General features: G+C 43.4%; 1 protein-coding gene across 1 annotated transcript in view; it reads left to right on the top strand.

The window, feature by feature from the left end:
* LOC139641986 (microtubule-actin cross-linking factor 1, isoforms 1/2/3/4/5-like) overlaps nt 1-24,147 on the top strand; it is a 132,730-nt gene that overhangs the window by 86,300 nt on the left and 22,283 nt on the right. Inside the window, 13 exon segments of the mRNA XM_071516669.1 lie at nt 10,854-11,015; nt 11,286-11,456; nt 13,299-13,465; nt 14,827-14,986; nt 15,711-16,037; nt 16,718-16,802; nt 17,783-18,009; nt 19,245-19,451; nt 20,400-20,627; nt 20,719-20,937; nt 21,158-21,361; nt 22,558-22,566; nt 23,414-23,639. Of these exon segments, the coding sequence (XP_071372770.1) occupies nt 10,854-11,015; nt 11,286-11,456; nt 13,299-13,465; nt 14,827-14,986; nt 15,711-16,037; nt 16,718-16,802; nt 17,783-18,009; nt 19,245-19,451; nt 20,400-20,627; nt 20,719-20,937; nt 21,158-21,361; nt 22,558-22,566; nt 23,414-23,639 (2,392 nt within the window).

Genomic DNA, 24,147 nt, shown 5'->3' with positions numbered 1-24,147 from the left:
AGACTAGTCTCTGCATTCAGTATCTTGTCTTCAACTTAGTATGCTTGCGTACTGTCACTATCCTCCCATCTTCTTACTGTGTGTGCGTTTGAGTGTGTGGTCTGCATGCAAAGGTGTGTTTATGTATATGAGTGTATCTCATTGTGACAGTGTGTTTGACAGCCTGTCGTGCCTCCTCTGAGGCCCTGCTGTGACTCAATGTCTGTTTTTGGGCAGCCCAGATTTTGCCTTATCTGAACCCTGTGTTTGTTTCAAAGGAGTATTAAGTTGCTCACAGACTCTGAACTTGGCTCGTTTTTGCAGTTTCCGCACGCATGGTAGCAGACAGAAATATGTAAAAAATGATAAAGCAGATAAAGAAAAAAATAAAATTACATCTTGTCAGTTGAAATAAGAAACCAAGGGTCTTATTAAAAAATCGAAAACAAAACTATAACAGAAACTAAATGAAAACTAGAAGGCACTCGGTAGAATGCATTTGTCTTCCCATTTTGATGTTTGGAAAGAAAGCATGTGAATGCAGTGCTGTTTAGCAGCTGAAGTCCTGGATGTTGGACCTTGCCACCAGGACTTGACCAGAGCATAATAATTAGGGATAAAAAAAATGATAATTGTCTAATTGCGGAAATTCCAGATGCAAATGAAAATCTAATCAACTGATCCTTGGGCCAAGTGCTATCTGTCCACTAAATTTCAGTCAAATCAACGAGAAAACAGCAGGCAGAGAAACTCAATGATTTCTCATCGGTGCACATTGTCATCATGACCAAGCAAAATGTGTTTGGGGTGGCTGCTGATGTGCCTGATTCCATACTGCCAATGGGAAGTGCTGGTCCTCCTCTATTACATTATAGTCTCCATCAGGCACTGTTTGCTTGGCCTGACCGGTCACTCACAATTCATTTACTGTACTCTGTATGTGTGCGTGTGTGTGTTTATGAGTGCATGTGACTATATGTCTGTTTATAAGTTAGAATGTGTGTGTCTCTGTTGGAGTGTCTGTGTTTTAGTGTCTTTATGTGTGTGTATGTGTGTGCATGCGTGTGTGTGCGTACCTTCCCTGCAGTCTCGGCCTCTCTGGCCCCAGTTTAATGTAATCAGATGTCTTGTCCACTCAGCCTTAGATCTAACAGGAGAGAATTACAACTGTGCTGCAGATGGGCTGTCTGTAGGGCGAACAACATCAGGCTAGATTAGCAAGAAAATGAGCTTTCGAAAGTTCAAAAGAGGAAAGTTTTTGAAGGATAGCAGAAAATGAGGGTAGAATATTTTTGTCATGCCTTCTTTTGGTGTGGTCTGGATGCATGGAAAGACAACACTTTCCTGCATGTTAATAAAAACATTGATTTTGGAGACACTTTGCCATTGCTAATGATGTGTGGCATTATATTATGCTGGCCACTGGTTGAAATCTCATTTCCCATGTCAAAAATACCAGAGGCAGCAAAGCTTTTGGATTATTTTAGGCTACAAAGTTGCTTTGAGAACACTGACCTCCTCCTAGAAAAAGATTTACATCGTGAAAATTAAAAAGTGTTGATTTCCAAGCTTGGTAGGTAAATCAGTGACTAAAACAGACTGGTGCCTTTATATTTTTTAAATATTGATTGATGAGGGTAATGAACTTTGTTTCCCAAATGGATATTTAGGGAAAAGTCCTTTGGAAATGGACCCTTCAGTTTTTGTTTACTTTTCTCAAAAGTGACGCATGCACTTTTGTCGTGTGATGAAATCCCCTCTCTTCACCCATGCAGTCTCATGCCCTCCCTCTCCCTAACTCTCTCACTCTCTTCCTCTCTCTTTCCCTCCCCCACATCTCTCTCTCCTCCCCCTCTTCTCCTCCATGCTTGGATGGTTTTGTTGCTGAGATAAGGAGGTGAGAGGTAAACACTGTGGGTCTGTGTTGGGGGGAGCTGCCTTTGCCAACATGGCTACACAAACAGTGTGTGAAGTTGTTTGGGGAATATAAATATAGATATTAGATAAGAATGTGCCAGGGCCAACACTGGGCTGGACTCTGTCGCCTGTGGGCAGTCCTGTCTGTCGCTCTCTGTCCTGTCTGTGTCTCGGTCTCTCTCTCCCCTCTGTCACCATCTTGAAACTGCCTGCCTCTCTTCTTTCTTTTTCTGTCTTTCTCCATCGACCTCTCTTTCCTCTCAAACTCTGTCTCTCTTGCTATCTCTCTCTTTTTATCTTTCGTCCCCTTCCCCTCTTCTGCTCCAGCGCGCAGCCAAAATATACGCTAAAATAAACACCAGACACCAGGCCATAATTGTCAAGTTGAGATGCCAGTAGGAATCCATTGAAAAGGGGCGAGAGAGCGCAAGGTGTGGGGAGAGACGGAGAGAGAGAGAGACATTGACAGAGAGTTGAGAGAGACAAAGAAACGTGAACCAGACAGGCACAGAAAGAGTTGTGACAGGCGAGAGAGGGAGGTTTGGGTGGAGGAAGCTATTGTTTGTATGGAGTAACACCTTCTACTACGATAAGGCTTTGGTACAATGATAAGAGCGCTAAATTGGCAGGCAGACATAAGCAGAAGGTCTTTGGATTAATGCGGAGCTCATTTTAAGGCATAGCTTGGTGTGTGTGTTTGTATGCGTGCCCGCACAAATGCATGGGACCAAAGCAGACAGACAGACAGATGGACTAGCTTAGCATGCTGTTTGATGAACTGGGGAGGGGGTGAGGACAGACAGACTGACCGACTGCCATATATACACAGACTGAGAGGCAGGCAGCTCTGAAATTGTGTGTTTTAATCATGATTCATTAGCATTTGTTGTTTCCTTTTGCAGCTAAAGGGTATCTGCAGGTCCTTAAAAAAAGAGTCTGAACAAGTCAAATGATCTAAGGCCTTAAAAGTATTAAAATGCAGTAACAGCTTTCTTGCAGCTGCGGTCCACTCTTAGATTAATACACAACAAGGTTAGTATGCAATGCAATATGCAAAACATGTTTTTTCATTATATCTGCTTGACTAAAAAAATTGGACTTCATACCCCTTAATTATTACTGTAATTTCCTGTTGTCCTTTTTCTTGTACTGCCCGTTTATAGTTTCAGGACTTTCATTAGCTATGTTCAATTGGAAATAGGCTGGTTTTGCAGCTTTATGTTTTTATTTTGGTTTTTAAATCGTTATTGAATTCAATTGCAGGTAACAGTTCTTAAAAAGTCTTAGCTTTGGCTTTCTGAAACCTGCAGATACCCTGTGTTTCTCCCAATGCATCCCTAATAGAAGATAGAATAGTAGGAACAAATGGGGAGAGAAGGAAGAGGCATTGAAAGACAGAGATGTTGAAGCAGAGATAGAGAGATGGGTAGAGAAAGAGCCAGGTGGCTACCGGTCCTGTGGCTCAGACAAGTGTGTTTTGATTGATATGATAATGCTGGTTCTGAACGACTGCCTCCTGGATAAACCCGTGAAAGAGGAAGAGAGGAGGAGGGGGGTGGGGGGGATGGGTACAGAGAGTTGGGATGTGTTCAGGAACACAAAAAAGCATCAAAGCAAAAGCAGGAAGATGTTGATCTCCTGCTAGGAATTAATGTAGTTGTAGTTAAAATGTAAAATGCTAAAATATCTGAAGCCTTTCTCAATTACAGTATTTCAGTATAGTAGTTTTGCCTATGAGCCTACTGCTGCATCTCTCTCTCTCTCTCTCTCTCTCTCTCTCTCTCTCTGTCTGTCTGTGATATCAGGAACACTACAAAGCGCTGAAGAAATGAGATATGAATGCCTTTCCAAGAAACCTCAAATCTGGGGAAAAATACTGAAAAATCATATATTACTCTCTCTTTCTCTGTCTCTCAGGGAGCTGATTAGGAACACAAAAAACAACACGAAATGGGGAGAACAGTAATTCCATGAAGGAAGGAATAGGATGAGCATGTCAAAAAAATTTAAAAATCACACCCCTGAGAGAGAAAGAGAAGTAGATTGATGGAGGGACAAAGAGGGGGGGGAGAAAAGAAGGGATTAGAGGATAGAAAGGTTTGGGCCACCATGCTTTGAATGCAGTCTGCATTTGCATGAGATTTGTATGTGTTTGTTGAGTTTCAAATAAGGACACTGGTTCAAATAGGATTTATTAACCCAATAACCCCCTTTTTATCCCTGCGTCAGCGATTGGTCAGTCCTTGCTGCCAATATTACTTTCTACAATGGAGGTTAGTGTGAAAATAGATTCCTTCCCTCTCCTTCCTTTCCTCCCTCCCTCCCTTCCTTCCCTCCCTCATTCCATTAAAAGGGAAATGAGGGAGTGAGGAAGGACAAGGGATGAAAGACAGGAAGAGAGCGAAAGACGAAGGCAGAGGCAGGAAGAGAGGGAATGGGGCGAGTGAGGAGTGGGGGGGGGGCTGAAGGAGGAGAGAGGGAGAGAGAGCTGACAGAAAGGCTGATAACTGTGTTGTCACTGGTTGGAATGAAATGAGATTACTGCCATATTTCTCTCAAGAGAAACTTTAGCCTTGGCACAGAATATTCAGCGATATGGTGTTTCATCTTTCTACTGGATTTCTATTTATTGGTCATATAAATCCCATTCATTTCTAATGGGAGATTATTGTTCCTGCCTTTCTGCTGCTTTTCTGTTTTCTTAATCACATCTCTGTATGTTTCACCCTCTGTACAATGCAACTGCGGCATGACTGTAGCTTCAGAAACACTTTGAACATGCACCAGTTTTTTGTAGGACCACCTGCTCTTTCCGTGAAATAGACTGAATCCACGTGAAAGTATGGAAATCATACAGGGGGACGTAGATGATTGGGGGGGGGGGGGGGGTCAGTGTAGAGAAAGACTTTTAAGCCTCGAGACAAATGAGATAATGATTGTGCAAAAGGAGGTGTAACTCAATATTAGCAAAGTATTCCTAATATTTAGAAAACTCGGTTTATCTTGTTAAGTGGCACAGTAGTCTATTGCTTCGTGTCTCATGAATTCTCCATGGGTTAGTGCATATTTTTCAAGTCCTGTCCTGTAATACTTAGTATGGGCAGCATCCTACATGCCTTCAAAATGTAGGTTGGCTTAATTTGTCAGCATTTGTTGTGTGAGATACAAATTGTGATTGTTTTCTTAACGGCATGTTTTGTTTTTCCCTGGATTTTTCCTGTGTGTGTTCATGTTCAAGTTATTAGTTTGTTACACAAGACATGCTGCAGTGACATTAGCAGTTAATGGCAAGCTGCCATGTTTGTAGGTGGTTTCATTAGTAGAAACCAGAGCTCTGCCTGTGTGTGTGTGTGTGTGTGTGTGTGTGTGTGTGAGGGGGAGAGAGAGAGAGAGAGAGAGAGAAAGAGAGAGAGAGAAAAGGAACTGGATGTTCCTCATCTGTCCTGATTAAGGAGTTGATTGTCCTTGGGTGATGTTATGGACACGCATCATGAAAACAACTATTCTTTTTCCTCAGCGTCATTAGCTTGGCAGGTAGCATGGCTGCAGATATAACACCCACACATGTACAGTAGACATACACTCACTGTTCAGTTCAGTTGAAATTTTCATTGCTTCTCCATAGCAATTTGGTTTGCAAACAGGCTTTAAAGACACAGTAAAGAGCACCTTGTTATTTACCAGAGCTTCCTAAAGTGGGGTCGAGGAAAAGGGCAATTTCACTATTATTTCAGTCTGTAGACTTCAGCACAATGAAAGCACTGTGAGACTGACTGTTCACTGGCCCCAGTGTTACCTCCCCGCCTACAATATAGACAGTTATGTAATTATGTACAAATCTAACAAAATATCTTCTCAGATGGCGTTACTAAGTACAAAATCGTATCAAATTGGGGTTCGTGGACTAATGCAGATCTATTTTTCCTTGACATGAAAAAGTTGGGGAACTCCTGTTATATTCCATACAAAGAAAGTGCCAGTTGGTTAGTCACTCACTCACACATGTTTAAAAAAAATCATTCACATGTCGTTACACAGAAACATCACAGTCATATGTGAGTGCTTCACACTCACACACAATATTTGATCTGATGTGACATGAATGAGAGAACTTGGACCCATGCCTCAGTATTTGGTAAGAGCCTGTGGTCTCTGCACTTGATGGATGCTGCTCATAGTTAGATGTTACCCACTCTTTGTATTAAATGTGTTAAGGAGTAAAGGTTTCCGCTGCCTTCTCTGTATCAGCCTCTAGCAGACTTCCACTAGCCACACTGGCCAGTGGATTTCACTTTGATGTTTCACTGACCCCAAATTAGTTTTTGTATGCTATAAATCTTTTTATTTAATAGTGAAAGTGCTATACTTGTCAAGTGATGCTGATGTGGCTAATCAGCCATGGCCAAAAAAACACTTAGAAAAACCACTTAGAACTAGGCAAATATATTATGTTCTTGAAAATGGCTGCAGAACAGCATGAAGAATATATATTCATTCAACTTCCCTGGCACTTCAGCAGGCTCACAAGTTCAGAAATTCAGGTCACTGTCTCAAGAGCAAATTCATATTTTCGCCTAAGTTGCTTATCAATATAAAGTGCACTCCTCTCATTTTATCACCTGAATTTAAAATGATTGCCTTCAGTCTTTAGCCAGATCTGCCCGTCACCTCCATTCCCCAGGCCTGAGCCAGATCTAGTTTCATCACAATGTTTTCATCGTCTATCCAAACTGAACTGCGGCTGAAGTGAGAAAGCCAGTGTGGGCTTGTGGTCCAGATGGAGAGACGGAGGATGGGAGAGAAGAGAGGCAGCTGTGGTTTGGAGGGCAGCGAGACCAAGAGCAGAAAGTTAGGGGAGAGGGATGAGTGATGACGTGAGGAGATGAGGAGGAGGAGACGAGTAGGAGTAGGGAGAGGAGGGACCGACGATGACAAGCATGACACTGGTAGCTAAGTTAATCGTGTGTGCGTGCGTGTGTGTGTGTGTTTCTGTGCCGGCTGAGGTGGGGAAGAATGAGAAGTATGTCGGACATTTTCCAAAGCTCTGGTTTAATGGATTCGACCACTCCAAGCTAGAGAGAGAGAGAGAAAGACAGAGGCTCAAAGACATAGAGAAAGAAAGGGAGGAGGGAAAAGTAGAGACAGACACAAAGAGAGCAACAGGGAGAGGAAGAGAGACAGAAAGACAGAGGAGAGAGAGGGAGAATCGAAAGAACAAGTTCATGCAACCTATGACACATTTATATACATCCCAACGTACGTATGTTTAGCTGTGAATGGGTGCACTTTCCATATGTTTCCCTTTCTCTTCCTCTAAATTTCTGACACACACACACACACACACACACACACACACACACACACACACAGTGTGTCCAGGATAAGGCGCAGGGTGGAGCGGGTCATGGCTACAGCTCATTGTTGTTCTGGCCGACAGACTTCCTGTTCCAAGCAGCAACGACGCCCATCACCACAACACAGCTGTGTCCAAACTGGACTGGGACACACACACACACGCACACACACACAGACGCATACACAAACTCTTCTATTCATACTGTATTCTTTTACATTTATAACTATATGCACACATACGCACACACACACACACACAGACAAAGCCTTGGCATGGAGAACCTGTAGTTTGACGCCATATTTAATCCAGATGAGCAGAAGCCTGTAAACCCTTTGATTACGCCTCACTGCAAAGGCTCAGCCTCAGAAACACGTTCCAGCCCAACCACTTCCAGGTGATCTACAAGACTCACTCAACTAGTGTGTCTGCAGGTCCTTGAGAAGCCTCACCACGTCATAAATCCAAATCCAAGGCCTTGAAATGTCTTGAATACAGATAAATATATTCCAAAAAGTAAACAGGGTAGTTTCTGTACACTGAAGAAGCCCAAAAAGTTTAGTTTTTCTTTTACAGTTGTCGCTATGAATTTGCCTAGATAAAGCCAAACATAAAGCCAAAATGAACGATTTTTAATTTTTCAAGAGCTCAGTGCCCTGAATTCATTGAAGGCTTAGAAAGATAAATATATTCCAAAAAGTCAAGAGGTGCAAGCCTTCAATGAATTCAAGGCACTGAGCTCTTGAAAAATTAAGCTGCTTCTCAAACTCATTTTGGCTTTATGTTTGGCTTTATCTTGGATAATTCATAGTGGAAATTGTAAAAAAATAAAGGCCTTATAAACTCTGTACTGCTTCTTTGAAATGAAACATAGTTAAATAGAAACTTTTAGACTTATTCGTTTTCTGAGCGCGCTACTTTACTAACTAGAGATCTGCCTTGTCACCCAGATGTATATCCTGCTAATACTACTGTTTCACTTTTCACGCTTATATCCGTGGTGAAAGTGGTCTTAAATTTCACTCTGACCGGCATTAAGCAGGATTAAATTTAACTTGCTGAAACGTGCGGACGCCCTGTGGAGCAGCGTCTCACTTCAGATCCACCGCTGCTCTGCTGGCTTCCTGTTTGTTGGAGGCGGTTGGGTTGATTTGACGGGGGATGAAAGACGATGGAGTCACTCTTGGTATTTAACACAAATACAGAAATCTTAGACATTTTAGGGAGAAATTGGGAGAAGGGAGGTATTCCTGCCGTATTAGACACAATAGTATGCAGTGGATTGTTTTTATTAGAGTATTTGGACGCCTGTAACAGTCTGAGCTTTCTTGCCATCTTCTTCTTAGCCATAGTAGTATTTCATTGAAACCCAAACCTACTAATTTTCTCATTTTCCCTCTCCCTGGCTTTTACTGCCTCCACTCTACTCTACTCCGTATTGTCACACCAGCTCTTTCCCCCCTCTGCTTGGATTTAGCAAAATCTGGTGTGTGTTTTTATGTGTGTATATGGATCCGCGTGTCTCTTTCTGTGTCTGCGTGTATGGATTTATATGCCTTTGCGTGTGCATGCGTACACAAAAGTGCATGTGTGTGTGTTTGTCCGCAAATGTGTGTGCGTCCTGAACGTGCATGTCTGTCTGTGTGTGTGTGTGTGTGTGTTTGCAAATATCTGTGTGTGTGTCTCTGTGTCTGTGTGGCCAGTGGGGTTTGGCTGCTGCAGCACTGTAAACCACCAGGCCTAATTCTCTTTCTCTGTGTGTCTGTTCTGTATGTCAGGGCTTCTCAAACGCTTTCATGTCTCCGACCCCCCAGATAGACGCACATTAGCGCCACAGACCCCCCCCGTTTGATCGGATTTCGCCCCAGGGACCCCCATATGGAAGATTTTTTTTGGTGGTGATTTACAGGGCTCCCACTGGTTAATGGAATTTCTGGAATATCGTGACATTTTTGGCGGTGGATTAGGGCATAGGGAGAGTCGGGGAATTTGATAAATTGTCTGGTGAAGGCAGGGAATATCAGAGTTACTTTACTATATACCAGATTGTATTTTCCAACTTGTTTCACACATTCTTTGCATTAGATTGTGGTTTTCAGCTGTTTTTCTCCACAGCGAGGCCAACTGTTTGCAGATTGTTTACTCCTTAAGAAAAACAACATTAACAAACCAGGAAGGAGCAAGATTTATAGGTCATGGGAGCGATCTGAATTAGTTATGGAAAGTCATGGAAAAGTCATGCACTTTTACATCAGGGCCACAGTGGGAAACCTGGACTTAGTGTTGAATTGTATAATTGTCTACACTGTACTTGAGGACATAACACTGGTGAGAAATTTAGAATAATTTTCATTCTTGAATTGGTAAAATGTCTCATGAATGAAATTCTATCTAAATTAAACTATTCCTCATTTTGCTGGGGACCCTCTGGAGCCGCCTTAAGGGCCCCTGCGGGACCTTGGACCCCGCTTTGAGAACCACTGCTATATGTAGTTGGATACAGATTTACTATGGAAAAGGAGCTGTATTGGCTTTGCTCTGTTTTTCAGCCAGGAAAAGTCAAGTCTGGTTGTCTTTAGTGTCGGATGGCTGCCTCTATTGTCATCACAAGATGGCTCCAGCCTCCACTGTGGCGTGTGTGTGTGTGTGTGTGTGTGTGTGTGTGTGTGAGTAATGTGGCTAGACAGGCGAAGTCGTGTGGGTGTGTGTGTGTTTGCTCTAAATGTGTGTGTTAGTGTGGGTTTGTGTGTGTATGTGCGTGGGTGTGGAGCTTGTGTGAGTTTGGGTGTGTTTGTGAGTGTGCATGCTGTATGTGTGATCAATTGAAGTGTGTATGTGTTCGTCTGGTTAGTGTCTCTGTGTGTGGGTGTGTGTGTGTGTGTTGTCGACTCAGCCTTTTCCAGCCAGCCCCTTACTCGTCGAACTCCCTAATCCCTGTAATCCCCCTCTCCCCCTCCTCGTTTTTCTCCTCCCTCCATCCCCGTCTCTCCAATTCCCTTCCTGTTTCACACTCCTCTCTTATCTCTTCTTTACATCCCTCTCTCTCTCTCTTTCATCTCTCTCTATCCAGTGGCTGCTGTGTGTACGCATGTGTGACAGTTAACTTCCATTTGTTGTCACACAGTCTGAATGTGCAGTATGTGTTAGACTGCTGCTTTTACGACTATCCTGCCTGCTGTCTACTTAAGCTTTCTTTCTTTCATTCTTTCTGTCTTTCATTTCTTTTTTTTTTATTTCTTGCTTTCTTGCGTTTTTTCATCCATCTATCCTTTCTTTCTTTCTTTCTTGCGTTTTTCTTTTTCTTGATTTCTTGTTTTTTTCTTTTTTTTATCCATCTATCCTTTCTTTCTTTCTTTCTTTAATTCATTTGTTTGTTCATTCATTCATTTGTTCGTTCATTCATTCATTCAATCATTCAGTCATCGATGCCAAGTGAATTAAACAAAATTGACCCTTCTGTTTGGAGAGAGTTAGTAGGCTGCATCCTGGTATATTTTAATGTTAATTCATGGCTGATTACATGAATCTAACCTCTCTCTCTCTCTCTCTCTCTCTCTCTCTCTCTCTCTCTGTCTCTCTGTCCGTCTCTCTCTCTGTGTCCCAGGCTGTGGAGAGAGAGCAGGTGGACAGCATTCAGCCCAGGCTGCAGCATGTCAACGCGGTTGGTCAGGGTCTGATCCAGAGCGCCGCCAAGCACACCGACACACAGGCACTGGAGCACGACCTGGAGACCACCAACCTCCGATGGAACTCACTCAACAAGAGGGTACGGCGGACTCTGTGTGTTTGTGTGTGCGTGTTCGTCTGACAGTATATAATTGTGAAAATCAACTTGAATAACTGGAGAAATGCACAAGTGTGCACGCAATTGCGCCTTGAACAGATTCAGTTTTGTTCAAATTCTCTTCCAAACTGCTTTCATGAACTCAATGAACAGTCCTCAACCCCTCCTTCATGAGAGCTCTCTCTCTTTTCCTGAAGTTATTGAGCTCATCGGCTTCGCTTCTCAGCTCACAACCGTCTCTTCTCTCCCCAGGTGGCGGAGCGAATCGCCCAGCTGCAGGAGGCCCTGTTGCATTGTGGGAAGTTCCAGGATGCCCTGGAGCCTCTGCTGAGCTGGCTGAGCGACACCGAAGAGCTGGTGGCCAATCAGAAGCCTCCGTCAGCCGAGTACCGGGTGGTCAAGGCCCAGATCCAGGAACAAAAAGTAAGAGAGGGATGGATGCATGGGTGGAAGGAAGGATGGAGGGACAGATGGAAAGAGGGAGTTAGGGAGAGAGGCACTGATCAGTCGCTCCTAACGGAATTTAACCTGCACATGTAATAACACAAATGGTTAACAAACAGCATTAATACATAACTGTGAGAGGTAATGCATAGAATATAGATAATAATCAAACAAATGGCACAATAAGCCTCCCTATAGGATGACAACGGGTGTGAATTTGTTTGGCATTTATTTATACAGGGAAAGCTGATTGAGCTGAAGTGCCTTGCTCAGTGGCACCTTAGCAGAAGTTGACAGGGGATGGGAGAGTGTTCCTCATCCAGATTTTCCCTTTCAGTTTTTGGGGATTTGAACCGGTGATCATCAAGTCACAAGCCCAGTTCTCTCGCCTGTTGGCTACTGCCACCCACATGCTTGTCTCCTTTGTCTCTTTGAAGTGTACTGCCAGCTTGAAGTGGTTTTGAATTCTCATTGACACGTCCCAATTCAAAGTAGCTCAATTGATGCAGTTTATCACTAACTTAAACTAATTTTAATCAAAATTGCTTGAATTCATAGTTGTGAGAAGCGATTCTTCTATACAGCAGACGGGTTGAATTGAGCCATTATTGATATTCAGATGTCCTTCATGTCCTTCACACAGAAACAATGGATATTTGAATGAGAAGCACACACACACACACACACACACACACAGTCCATGATCTGTCTGCCTGGCATCCAAACGGCCCCAGTTGACAGTCTGCCAGTCAGACTGGCATAAAGACACACACACACACACACACACACACAGAAGGTGCATTTGTATTGTTTTCAGAGAGACAGACACACACACAAACACTTTTCCCTGTTTATCCTACATACACTTCCCGTGTTTGTGTGCATAAGAGCGGAGTAGTCTGGGCCAGCGATCAATCACACGTGTTTACATCCGTGACGGAGAGTGGAGTCACCGTTTGGGTCAGAAAGAGAGAGGAAACTATGGAGAAGTGCATTCCAGGGGCTGAACCAAGCTGTTAGGAATGATTCAGAGCAGAGAGGAAGGAAGGAAGTGAAATTGAGGCATGATGTTGTCGATGGAAAAACAGTCAAATCCCATGCAAAGAAAATGAAAACGTTTGTGTTCCAAAATGAGATATTTTGGAACAAAATATTTAAAAAGAGTCACACCTACCCTTACAAAATGTTAAATAGTATTTTTTTAAGGCTAGTAGGTAATGACACATTGATGACAGCTTTACACATTGGATCCATTACATTTTAGAGATATTAGCTTATGAGGTTTAGGTAATGATTTTCTAAAATTGATCTTTTGGAAGGGAGGGAGGAAGGGAGACATGGAGACGGACAGAAGAAGAGTGAATTGGCCCCCCATTAATTTCTGCCTCAAACACATATGCTGTATTTATAGTTTTACTTCCCCTTAAAAACATGGAGCACTTCCCCTTTAACAAAGTTTGGATTGAGCTCACATATTTGACGTGTTTGACAAATAACAAAAACAGATCAGGCTTCAGTTTGGCAATATCTTAGTATATTTCACACTGACCAATACTCCTCACTCTGTCTTATACCTGCATACTTTTCTCAGGTAAATTTGTATCTTTTCTTTCAATCTTGCCGATGGAGTGAGGGAAAACGAGCTGTATTTCCTTTGTTCCTTCAAATGCATCTGTGTTTACACAGGTTCAACTGATCTGTTGGCAGACTTTGGTCATGGCGATAATGATGCCCACCATCATACCCATAATCACCTTAAAGAGCACCCTCTTGGCTATTAATTGCTCTAATAACTAACTGTGTATGTTCTGACTCCTCCAGCTGCTCCAGAGGCTGTTAGACGACCGCAGGCCCACGGTGGAGATGATCCGCGCTGAGGGAGAGAGGATCGCAGCCACAGCCGAGACCCAGGACCGAGAGAAGATCCAGACCCAGCTGCACAGTCTGGCAGAGAGATGGACCGACCTGCTGGACAAGGCCAGCGGCAGGTAATGCTCTTTATACAGCACAGGGGGCAGCAGGGTGGCGGCTCTCCTTCAACCAGAGGACCTGGGTTCAAGCCCTGGTGTCTGCAAGCGTCCGCCCTGCTGAAGTGTCCTTTGGCATCACATTACACCCCAACATTTCCACTTGCACTGAACAGAGACACTGGGTCATCTGGGTACAGCTAACTGGCTCCACAGTAAAATCTTCAGTATTAATGTAACTCTGAAAGTGTTAAAATGGACTCTGTGTTTATGTGAGTCTATTTTAACACAATTTCACTGTGTAGTGAATTTCACTGGCATTACAAAGTTATCAATTTGTAACATTTTACCGTCTGTTGACAGGCAGCAAAGTATGTAAAAGTCAGCACAGCTAACGTCATGACAAGCAAAAAATTACAGAATAGATTTGGCTTACTGGAAATATGTGGTTTGCATGGGAAACTAATCAGTGGTGTGCCCTGCTAGCGTGTTATTTAGTGGTTATTTCCTGTTTCCTTTTTCATCTCTGTGTGATTATGTTGAATGCCACTGTACTTAAAGAAGAAATTGTTTCATTAGTGTTGGTTTCCATGGAGAAACTTGGTGTCACATGGTCTAAAAATCATTTCAGAGGCCTTTTTCTACACACCAAGAAAAGTAATTATTAATGGGGGAAACATGGGAACACATACAGAATGAATAGACACATACACACACACACACACACACACACACCAATACAAAGTACAGTGAAGAGGCTGGATAGCTCAGAAGCCTATGCTCATGTAAAGAAGTTTCATGGCTATATAATGTTTACAAGGCATGCATGCCAGACACCTTGTTGTGAGGCCCTGCATAAACGCCTGTCACGTCTGTGGGATTTATTATACTGTCTACTAGGAACACTTACAATTTGTTAACACAGAAAAACTGCAAGCGTATGCAACACACAAACACTACTGGTTTCTCTGTAAACACATTGGAAGATCCTTCAGTTCCATTATGCATCAAAAGTCTGACACACACACACACACACACACACACTTATTCTCTATTCTTTCATCACTTTGCAAAACCTCCCTCTCTTTTTCTCTTTTTCTTACACACATACACAAGCACACTGCAATAATACATTTTATCTAAGTGTTTATGAAATCCTTTAAAATTTCATCAGATACAATAACATTCCATAAACATTTTATAAACTGCTTTTAAAAAAAATAAAAAAAAGAGGACAGCAATATAACACAAAAACAGGCGCAACTGGAGCAATAAAAGATACAAAAAAAAAATCGGTGAAAGCAATAAAATACCAATAAAAGCACTCACGCGCCTCTCCTCATGCACCCCCCCCCCCCACCACCACCACCACCACCCCCCAGGCAGAGGCAGCTGGAGGAGCTGCAGGTTTTGGCCCTCCAGTTCCATGAAGCCCTGGAGCCGCTGGGAGAGTGGCTCAGCGCTACAGAGAGACGCCTGAGCTCCGCCGAGCCCATGGGAACCCAGACGGCCAAGATCACCCAGCAGATCACCAAGCACAAGGTACTGTTTAGACACAGTGAGGGGTGGGGGGGTGGTGGGAGGGGGGCAGTAGCAGGGCGGCCACATGGTTAGAGAGACCATCCTGTCATGGAAAGGTCACAAGTTCGTTCCTTGCATTGACCAATTTGTTATTGTGTGAATTATAGGCCTGCCTGGCAAAATAAAGCTTAATAAAGAAAACATTTTGATTTTGGCGTAAGAGTTAGGAAAATACTTACTTTATATTTACTTTTTTACTTTACAACCCTAACCCTTATATATATTAGGGCTCCAGTTTTGCAATCCCTGTTTGAACTGGATTATATAGAGAAATCGTGCACACACACACACACACACACACAGTGTTAGCAGCCTATTCCCCCACTCAAAGCAAATCAGAGGAAAGATGCATGAAGAGGAGAGATGAGGCACACGCTCAACAAAGCAATTTTTTACAACCCAAACATTACCTTGCTGCACTCATGCTTGGTTGAGTTTTTTTATTTTCATTTCAGCTGTGTTAATTTGTTTTGTCTCCCAAGTTATTTCATTTTTCACCTATTCATTGATTATTTATGATTTCCTGTTGATCTATGATTTGTCATCTGCATGCTCACATTTTGAGTTTTTATCCATTTGTTTTTTCTGTTGTTTCTGTTGTCCCTCTTCTTCTTTTCTCACATCCCTTCATCTTCCCCTCAAACACACACACACACACACACACACACACACACACACCTCCCAGGCGCTCCAAGAGGACGTGTCCTCAAGGGGAGCCGAGGTCGACCGCCTCGAGTCCCTCGGCCAATCCCTGACCCCCCTCAGCTGCACGGCCGATCGCGATTGGCTAAGAGAGCGCGTGGGGGCGGTGCGGTCGGGTCACTCTGAGCTGGACGATTGGTGCACGAGGCGGGCGGGCATGCTGGAGCAGGCGCTGGCCAACGCCCAGCTGTTTGGGGAGGAGGAGGTAGAGGTGCTGAACTGGCTGGCAGAAGTGGCTCAGAGGCTGGCTCAGGTCTCCATCCAGAGCTACCAGCCACAGCTGCTGGCCCAGCAGCACAAACACACTCTGGTACGGCTTCATGTGCACACTGGAGGCAAACTAGAAGGGCTTTCCCTCCAGAAGATGATTACAGTACTTTGTAACTTTGTTAGGAAAAGCGATACAATGCGATGCAATAAGATAAGATGTAATTATTGTTTTGTCGCGCTTTTCCTGACAAAGATACAAACATAAAAGTAATAATATGTCTTACATCATGGACATAATGTATACATATAAATAAATCGATGGTGATATGAATGCTGAAAAGTGGGCAGAAGGTTTAAATATGAATAAATCAGAATCATACACTGGAACATGGCAGAATGCCATATTTTCATTGTGTAATGGGGTAATATGAGCTTTTCCATCAAAGGCATAAAGAACAGATGAACCATAACACAGTGGTACAATTTTATACTTTTTAAACTATTTTCTTACTAAAAATGTATAATGTAGACTCGTTTACCATTGGCATACAGTGTAAATATAAAATAGTCAGTATTGATTAAAGCAACATTGTAATCAGTGTTATTTGGATATTCAGAGAACCTTTTTGCCTGAACTGTTCAGCTTAAACAGTTTTTGTGAAAACAGTTATAGAAAAGATGCAGGCTATGGATAGGATTGTTTTTTAATAGCATAAATGAAAGTGGTTTTTGGTTTACTTTATGGGTGTTAACTATGTTTCACTCTCTCCCTTCCCTCAGTCTCTGAATGAGGAGATTTTGAGCAGGAAGAAGACAGTGGACCAGGCCATCAAGAATGGACAAGCCTTACTCAAACAGACCACAGGTAACCTCAGACCTCTAACCTGGCTTAATCTATCTCCTGTCAGCATGATGATATTCAGTTTACTGGTCATGAAGACAATGCAAATAAGCTGTCAAGCTTTGCTGTGTTATCCTTGATCATTTTTTGATTTGTCTGGATGTCTTGACTGGAGCCATCATCTTTTATAGATTTTGATGATCAGCAAATAAAATCAGGCAATATTCTGCACATTTAAAGCCGTGTTGTGAAATTTAGGCATTTTAGAAATCTAGGACTCTAATCTAAGATGACAAAAATAACATACAGTGTATAAATTCCGGCCGCACAAATTTTCCCTTTTTAATGACTCATTTTGGGGCATATTTTGTTATGTTTGGTGTATATTTGCACAAAAGACCTCAGCTTGCCTCCGCAGATACACACAGAGCGGCCAGGCCGAGTGGGAGAAACACACACTCTTTTACTACTCATAGATTCCCATCCAAACCACACATTTTTAGATCAGCGGTGAACCAAACATCTGTTTTGTGTTTTTCTTCGCATGTCATGATATTAGCCATGTTGACTGCTAGCAGCGTTAGTGAGTGGACTGCAGGCCTACCCCACAAGTAGCCTGTGTGTATCTTTACTGTCGTATATACATGGTTAGATAAGTGTTGTGGTGACAAGAGGTTTGCAGAGCTGACAATCCCAGGGTGCTGTGAGATGTTATAGAACGTGTGAATTTTATGAGCTGATGTAAGGATTAATAATCACATTCAATTACTTTTATTTGCCAAGTAAGTTAACAAGGAATTCAACTCGGTTTGCTCCTGTAGGTCACATTAAACATAAACAACACAAAATTCTAAAAAGGAAGTGTATATAAAGATTTAAGTAGAAACTGAGGGAATAGGTCTCTTTTTGAAGTAGTATATAAAGAATGTAGTATATAAGAAAAATAAATTCAATAGAAATAGTATCCTTCCACCCCTGACCTCCGTCCTGTTCCCCCCCTGCAGGTGAGGAGGTTCTCCTGATCCAGGAGAAGCTGGACGGCATCAAGTCTCGCTATGCTGAGATGACGGCCGGCAGCAGCAAGGCCCTCCGCACCCTGGAGCAGGCGCTGCAGCTGTCCACGCGATTCGCCAGCGCCCACGAAGACCTCAACCAATGGCTGGACAACGTGGAGGCAGAGCTCAACAACATGGAGCCCGACGCCACGCCCGCCTACCAGGACAGACAGAAGGTGGGAGGAGTATGAGTGGAAATGTGTGTGTGAGAGAGTGTGAGTGAGGGTATGGTTGTGGAGGGTCATGATGTACAGTTGTATGTACGCTTGTATCCCTTTGCTGTTTGGATAAAAACCTTGTACATCTAAGAAAAATCAACTTTTGAGGAATTAAGAGTGATGCTGCTATGTGTTTTGAATAAATTTCATTGATCCCAATGTCAAAAAACGTGCCATAAAACTAGAAACATGAAGATCAGTAAAACTAAAGTTCCCATCCAACAGTAGCAGTTTTTTTGTTTGTGTCTTTGAAATGTAAAAAAATGTTGTTTCAAAGTGAGTGTTTGAAACAACAGCTAAGGAATCAACATCTGTCCATTACATCCCTTCACTAGTACACACCACATTTCATTGTTTGTTCCAACTGGCTTTTTCACTGGCAGAGAGTTAATTCTACAGTGACATTATTTAGTTTTATTTCAAAATGAGATATCAGCCATTTGGAAAAAACAAAATGGTTGATGGCACAAAATGAAAACACATTATGGTACTTTTTGAAGGATAGTAGGTAACTTAAGCTCTTGATTGGCAACATGATAACATGATGATGATAACTTCTCATTTCATGAAAACTCCTGACTGTAATGACATTTTTGCAGCTGTTCCAAAATCATTCACACCCAGAGCAACATTACTATAGAAACATTGATTACACTAACAGTTTCTATCTACAAGCGATTGTACAAGAAATATTGATATTCAATTCCATGCTACCATCCACTTCTTTGGCTCTGCAATAATCTTTGCTGCATTTATGAATTTGTAAGCTGTCAGTGTCGAAAAGTAATACAACCTTGCCCACTAACTACAATTTGCATGATACCTTGGATATCAGTGCATTTAAAAAAGTCCATATTCAAGTAAATCTTTCAGATTGACATGCCAGGTGTCCAGACCTGACAGCACCGGTCATTTACCAGTACACTGGATCTGATGTAACTGTCCCTTATGTTATTTTTGGGTGAGCCCCTTTGTAGAAACCTATCTTGGATGTTAGGGGGCAGTTTGAGTGGGTGAGAGCGAGTGTGTCATGTGTCAGCACAGATCAGAGCTATATTCACCTATCTGCTCTGTCACCACACTCAGGCTTACACCTTGTGCACATTACATTACCCGGATTCATTTCTAATGTAACATGATAACAGTGTTGCACCATAACCCATTAAGGCTTAATTGAACCTCCCACCCTGCAGGAGCTGAAGAAAGTGTCTGCAGAGAAGCGTCTGGTGCTGGACACGGTGAACGAGGTGGGCAGCGCCCTGCTGGATCTGGTGCCGTGGCGCGCCCGCGAGGGCCTGGACCGTCTGGTCGCCGACGGCAACCAGCGCTACCGCCAGGCTGATGAAACCATCACTCAGCGGGTACAGCTGGTACAGGCCGCCATCCAGAGGTCACAGCAGGTACTGCAAGCAGCTTAAACTATCACTGGTCATATTCTGTACGTGTAATCATGAATGTTGACTGAATGATATTTTCCCTGATATTTTTGAGCAAAATATCATTAAAAGTACTGTAATTCAAATCAAGATATGCCTGGAAGCAGAATAAGCAGCATGCAAAGACAGTATGGTATTATTATTTCTTAATGTTAAACTTCCTAACAGTATGCCTCTGACATTTTGAAACACATGATGCCACTGTATATGGTTCCGTTGCATTTCTAGCTTCTGTTAAAGCTGCACTAGGCAACTTAGCACATTAGTGTTCCCAAATGACAGTGAGAGGTAATTTTGTGGACTTCAAAACCTGGAAATCATGTAAGGTTACACCAGTAAAATATACACAGCACGCTCATGTTTAGGCCGGTCTGTGATGCTTTATACCAAAGGAAACCAAAGAGACAAGAGAATCAAAAGATCTAATGTTGGTGAGTCCAGATTTCTCTGGATGGAGCGCTCCCTCTCTGCTTTTTAGGAGACAGTTTTGGTTTTGGTTTTGATTTGTCACTTCTTGTGGATGGAGTTTTTCTGCCTGACACCAGAATTTAATTTGAGCAAATAGGGCGAATCTACAGTGCTTCATTAGGGGGGATGAGGCCTTCTTCGCTGTGGCTGCACCACTTTTTAATTTAGGGCTGACAAGATGGGTGTATTTTTACATGAAATACTTACTTGCCTAGTGCAGTTTGAAATGTTTCCAACTTACAGTTCTAATTCTATAAATCTAATTAACTTGTGTTTAGTAATCTTAGAAGTAGTTACAGTGATATTGCCCAATGTAAATTTCTCTCTCTGTTCACTATGAATACTCTATGATGCAGTTATACTATGAGTTTACTAAATGTAAATTTCTCCCTTGCGGTTACTGTGAGTATTTTAACTTACTTACCATAAACTCCCCCCTTTCAGTATGAGGAGGCGGTGGATGCAGAGCTGGCCTGGGTGGGCGAGACGGAGCGTAAGCTGGCGTCCCTGGGGCCCCTCAGCCTGGAGCCCGACGTGACGGTGGCCCAGCTGCAGGTCCAGAGGGCCTTCAACATCGACATCATCAGACACAAAGATACCGTGGACCAGCTCCTCAGCACCAGAGATGACATCCTGGAGACCTGCAGCGACGCCCAGAAAGACGCACTGATGGTGAGTCACTGGTGGTTAAGGAGTAGAGGAGGAGAGGAAACTAGGATTACCACTTTAATAACTCTCTGTCCTCATCTATCCTCTTGTTCAGGTGAAGACAGACTCTCTGAGCTCCCGCTACGAGGCGGTGAGCCAGAGCCACAGCGAGCGGTTCTCGGACCTGGAGCAGGCCCAGGTTCTGGTGGCTCGGTTCTGGGAGACCTACGAGGAGCTGGAGCCGTGGCTGGGAGAGACCGAAACCCTCATCACCCAGCTGCCGCCACCAGCCATCGACACGGACGCCCTCCGACTGCAGCAGGACCAGATGAGGGTAAGAGAGGACATAATGCAGTGTGTAGTATGCCAATTCGGTGGAAACTTACACTACCAGTCAAAAGTATGCACAATGTTTTTCATTATTTTAAAGTCATTTTGATCTAAAGGCTTATGCTTCAATGCAAAATGAAATCATTCTCTCACTCTTCTTATAATCACCCCCTTTACTTTGATATTCTTCCCTTCCGCTCTCTATCCTGTCGCTCCCTCCCCAGCTCCTGAGGGAGTCGATAGCAGAGCACAAGCCCCACATCGACAAGCTGCTGAAGATCGGCCCCCAGCTGGCCGAGCTCAGCCTGCAGGAGGGCGCGAAGGTGACGCAGCGCTACAGTGAGGCCGAGAGGCGCTACCTGGCCATCAAAGAGGAGGTCAAAGGTCGTGCCACTTCGCTGGATGAGGCGGTGTCTCAATCTGCACAGGTACAGTCCAGAGGATGGCTGGGTAACTGTTTTACTGCTCGGTTTGGGAAATTCACAGTGTGTTAATGGCAGACCTGGGTCAAATAGATGAATAAATCTTATGGTTTGTTTTAGTCTACTTGGGTATCAAATGGCTTGCATTTGCTGCATAGGACAAAACAATAAGTGCCAGAAGGGATGGCAGTCAGCCAATGTAGTATGATTAAATTATATGTAATGATTGACAACCTATCTGGCACTGCATTGTCCTAATGAGGTAAACCACACCCATCTGGGCCTCAAGGCAGGTTGATACAAACAGTAAGAGTTATTTGTAAATCCTATTTGGCCCAGGTTTGGTTACAGCCTGTTGGTTGGTGTCTGCTGCCCCAGACCAGACAGAAAGGCTTGACATAACGGCATGAAGTCTATGTGTGTGTGTGCTTGCTCTACAAAACAACATGATAGTGAGGATTTTTTATGTTATGAGTTCAGTCAATGCTAAGTTTTGTTTTGATTAGTTATTTCCTGGACTTCTTGCGTTACGCTGTGTTTTGTAGTTTATACATTCTCCTGAGTATATATAATTTTACGTAAAAAGTCATATCAAGAGGCATAGATGCTGTGTTAGTGTTTAGTCTTGCTTCACAGCCTACAGTAGGTTATTACCCTTTCAGAATGTAGCTCTAACAAAATTCATCACTCAGACTTTCTCTTTCACACCATGTCTACCTAGGCAACATCCATCTTCTTTGATTGTAGTTTTCTTTACCGACATTTTACATTCTTTATGCGCTTCACTTCACGAGTCGTCATTAAATCACCTTTGTGGCGGACTGAGTGTTGCTACCATCGATATTGCCTGGCAGTTTGTATTGTATGCATGTCTCTGATTTAACTCATTGTATTGTTTCTCCACCTTCCGCCCCCTTCAAACCAATCCACATATCGCTCCTCCTCTCCCTCCACCTGCACCACCAACTCTGTCCTCATCCCTCCATCCACCCTAAACCACCCACCTCCTTTTCTCTCTTCCCTCACCCTCAACTTAATCCCAATCTCCCTCATTATGTACCTCCATCCTTGCAACCCTCCCTCCATCCCTCCCTCTCTGTTTTGTTCCCTCCTCCATCCCATCCCTCGTTCATTGTGGATGTGCTGTGTGTGTTACCCCACCACCATTTCCTCCATGGTCACTGCTCACTGCAATCACCCAGCTGGTAGAGGTAAGACCACTGACTGACCTAGACACTAAACTGGCACTCGGGGTGGGATTGCACTACATGATTTGGTCAATTAATCAAGTACCAATCAATAATAAAACACTAATCTTGTGCTAGTCAAGCTCTAATCAAGTACTAATCTCACCAGACAAATAGACAAAATGCCAAGGTGCTAAATTGGATGAACAAATACACTGATTGTACACAAGATTTTCACCAAAATCTTGGCTTTTACTCATCATAATCTAAATATTGGTCCAAACCTTGTGTCTACCAACCCTGAGTGACCGAAAACAGCAATTAAGATCTGGTAGAAACTATCTGTTCCTGTGTAGGTTTGTGGACATGGATTAAGCCCAGTCTACTTTTTTGTCTACAACTAGGCTTGATCCAAGTCCTTAAAACCAGTCCTAGAGGTCCTGTTGTTTCACAAGAGTCTTTCCCTTGTCGCTAGATGAGATTTGTTGTGTTATGTGACGTTCAAATGTTTTTTTCCCCCCAGATAATCCAAAAAACCCACCACTCAGTAGAAATTGTATCATGTCTGCTCTCTTGTCCATAATGTCAGAATCCTATAGAGTAGGTTGAATTGTGTGGATTGATAATTCCCTCTTGTGTGTTAGATTGAGCCCGGCTCTGCCAGATTGGCAGAAGTTGGGTGACATGTTGAAAGTAGAATACTGAGATGTTACATAAAACAACTATAACACTTAAATTTGAATTAGATGAGTCACCACCTACGTAACATCTCCGTATTTTCCTGCTTTCAAAACGTCACCCACCTATCAAACCCAAACCCACCCTCCTCCTCCTCCTAACTGTCTTCCTCAACCCCCCTCTCTGTCCCCAGTTTCACGACAAGATGGACCCGCTCTTGGAGACCCTGGAGGGGGCGGTGCAGCGGCTGCGGCAGCCTCCCCCGGTGGCAGCGGAGGTGGAGAAGATCAGGGAGCAGCTGGCAGAGCACCGGGCCCAGGGGCTGGAGCTGGACAAGCTGCTGCCGTCCTTCTCCGCCCTCTGCGCCCGTGGAGAGGAACTCATCGGCCGAGCCGCCCACGACGACCCCGCCGCCCAGGGTGAGGCGCTGGGAAGTGGGGCGGGGGGCAGTGAAGGAGAGGCACATAGCATTTAGACAGGCAGACATACACACAATTTCTATGTGTTTAAAAGGGTGAGGGGCAAACACCACACTCAATATGTTTCTTTGACAGAGTGAGGGTTTCAGACTTTCTGATGTACACACATACACCCACACACACACACGCACACACTTACTCAAACACACACAAGTTTGTTTGTAAGTTTGTTTTTGCACTTATTGTGTTCATATATGAGCCCTCATAACCAACTGATAGATGCTTTTCTGTAAATTGAATCAGCAATAGCATGAAAAAAACAACCAACCAAAGTGGAAATTCATTCATCCCTTTATCCATTTTGCCAATACATTAATCAGACCTGAAGAGGGGTTACTGGCTAACACACTGGCTATGTGCTGCCAACTTTTGTCATGAGAGTGTTTGCAGTAATTGCCGGTGCCTTTAAAAACGTGTCAGTGCAATCCACCTTACTTAGAAATTGCCA

This window comes from Centroberyx affinis, unplaced genomic scaffold, assembly GCF_046629955.1.
Source record: "Centroberyx affinis isolate AG114_WGS23_722 - 3 ecotype Tasmania unplaced genomic scaffold, CSIRO-AGI_Caff_v1 ptg000422l_1, whole genome shotgun sequence".
NCBI lineage: Eukaryota > Metazoa > Chordata > Actinopteri > Beryciformes > Berycidae > Centroberyx > Centroberyx affinis.
Note: the sequence above shows the minus strand (reverse complement) of the source record. Positions and strands in the feature narration are given on the sequence as shown.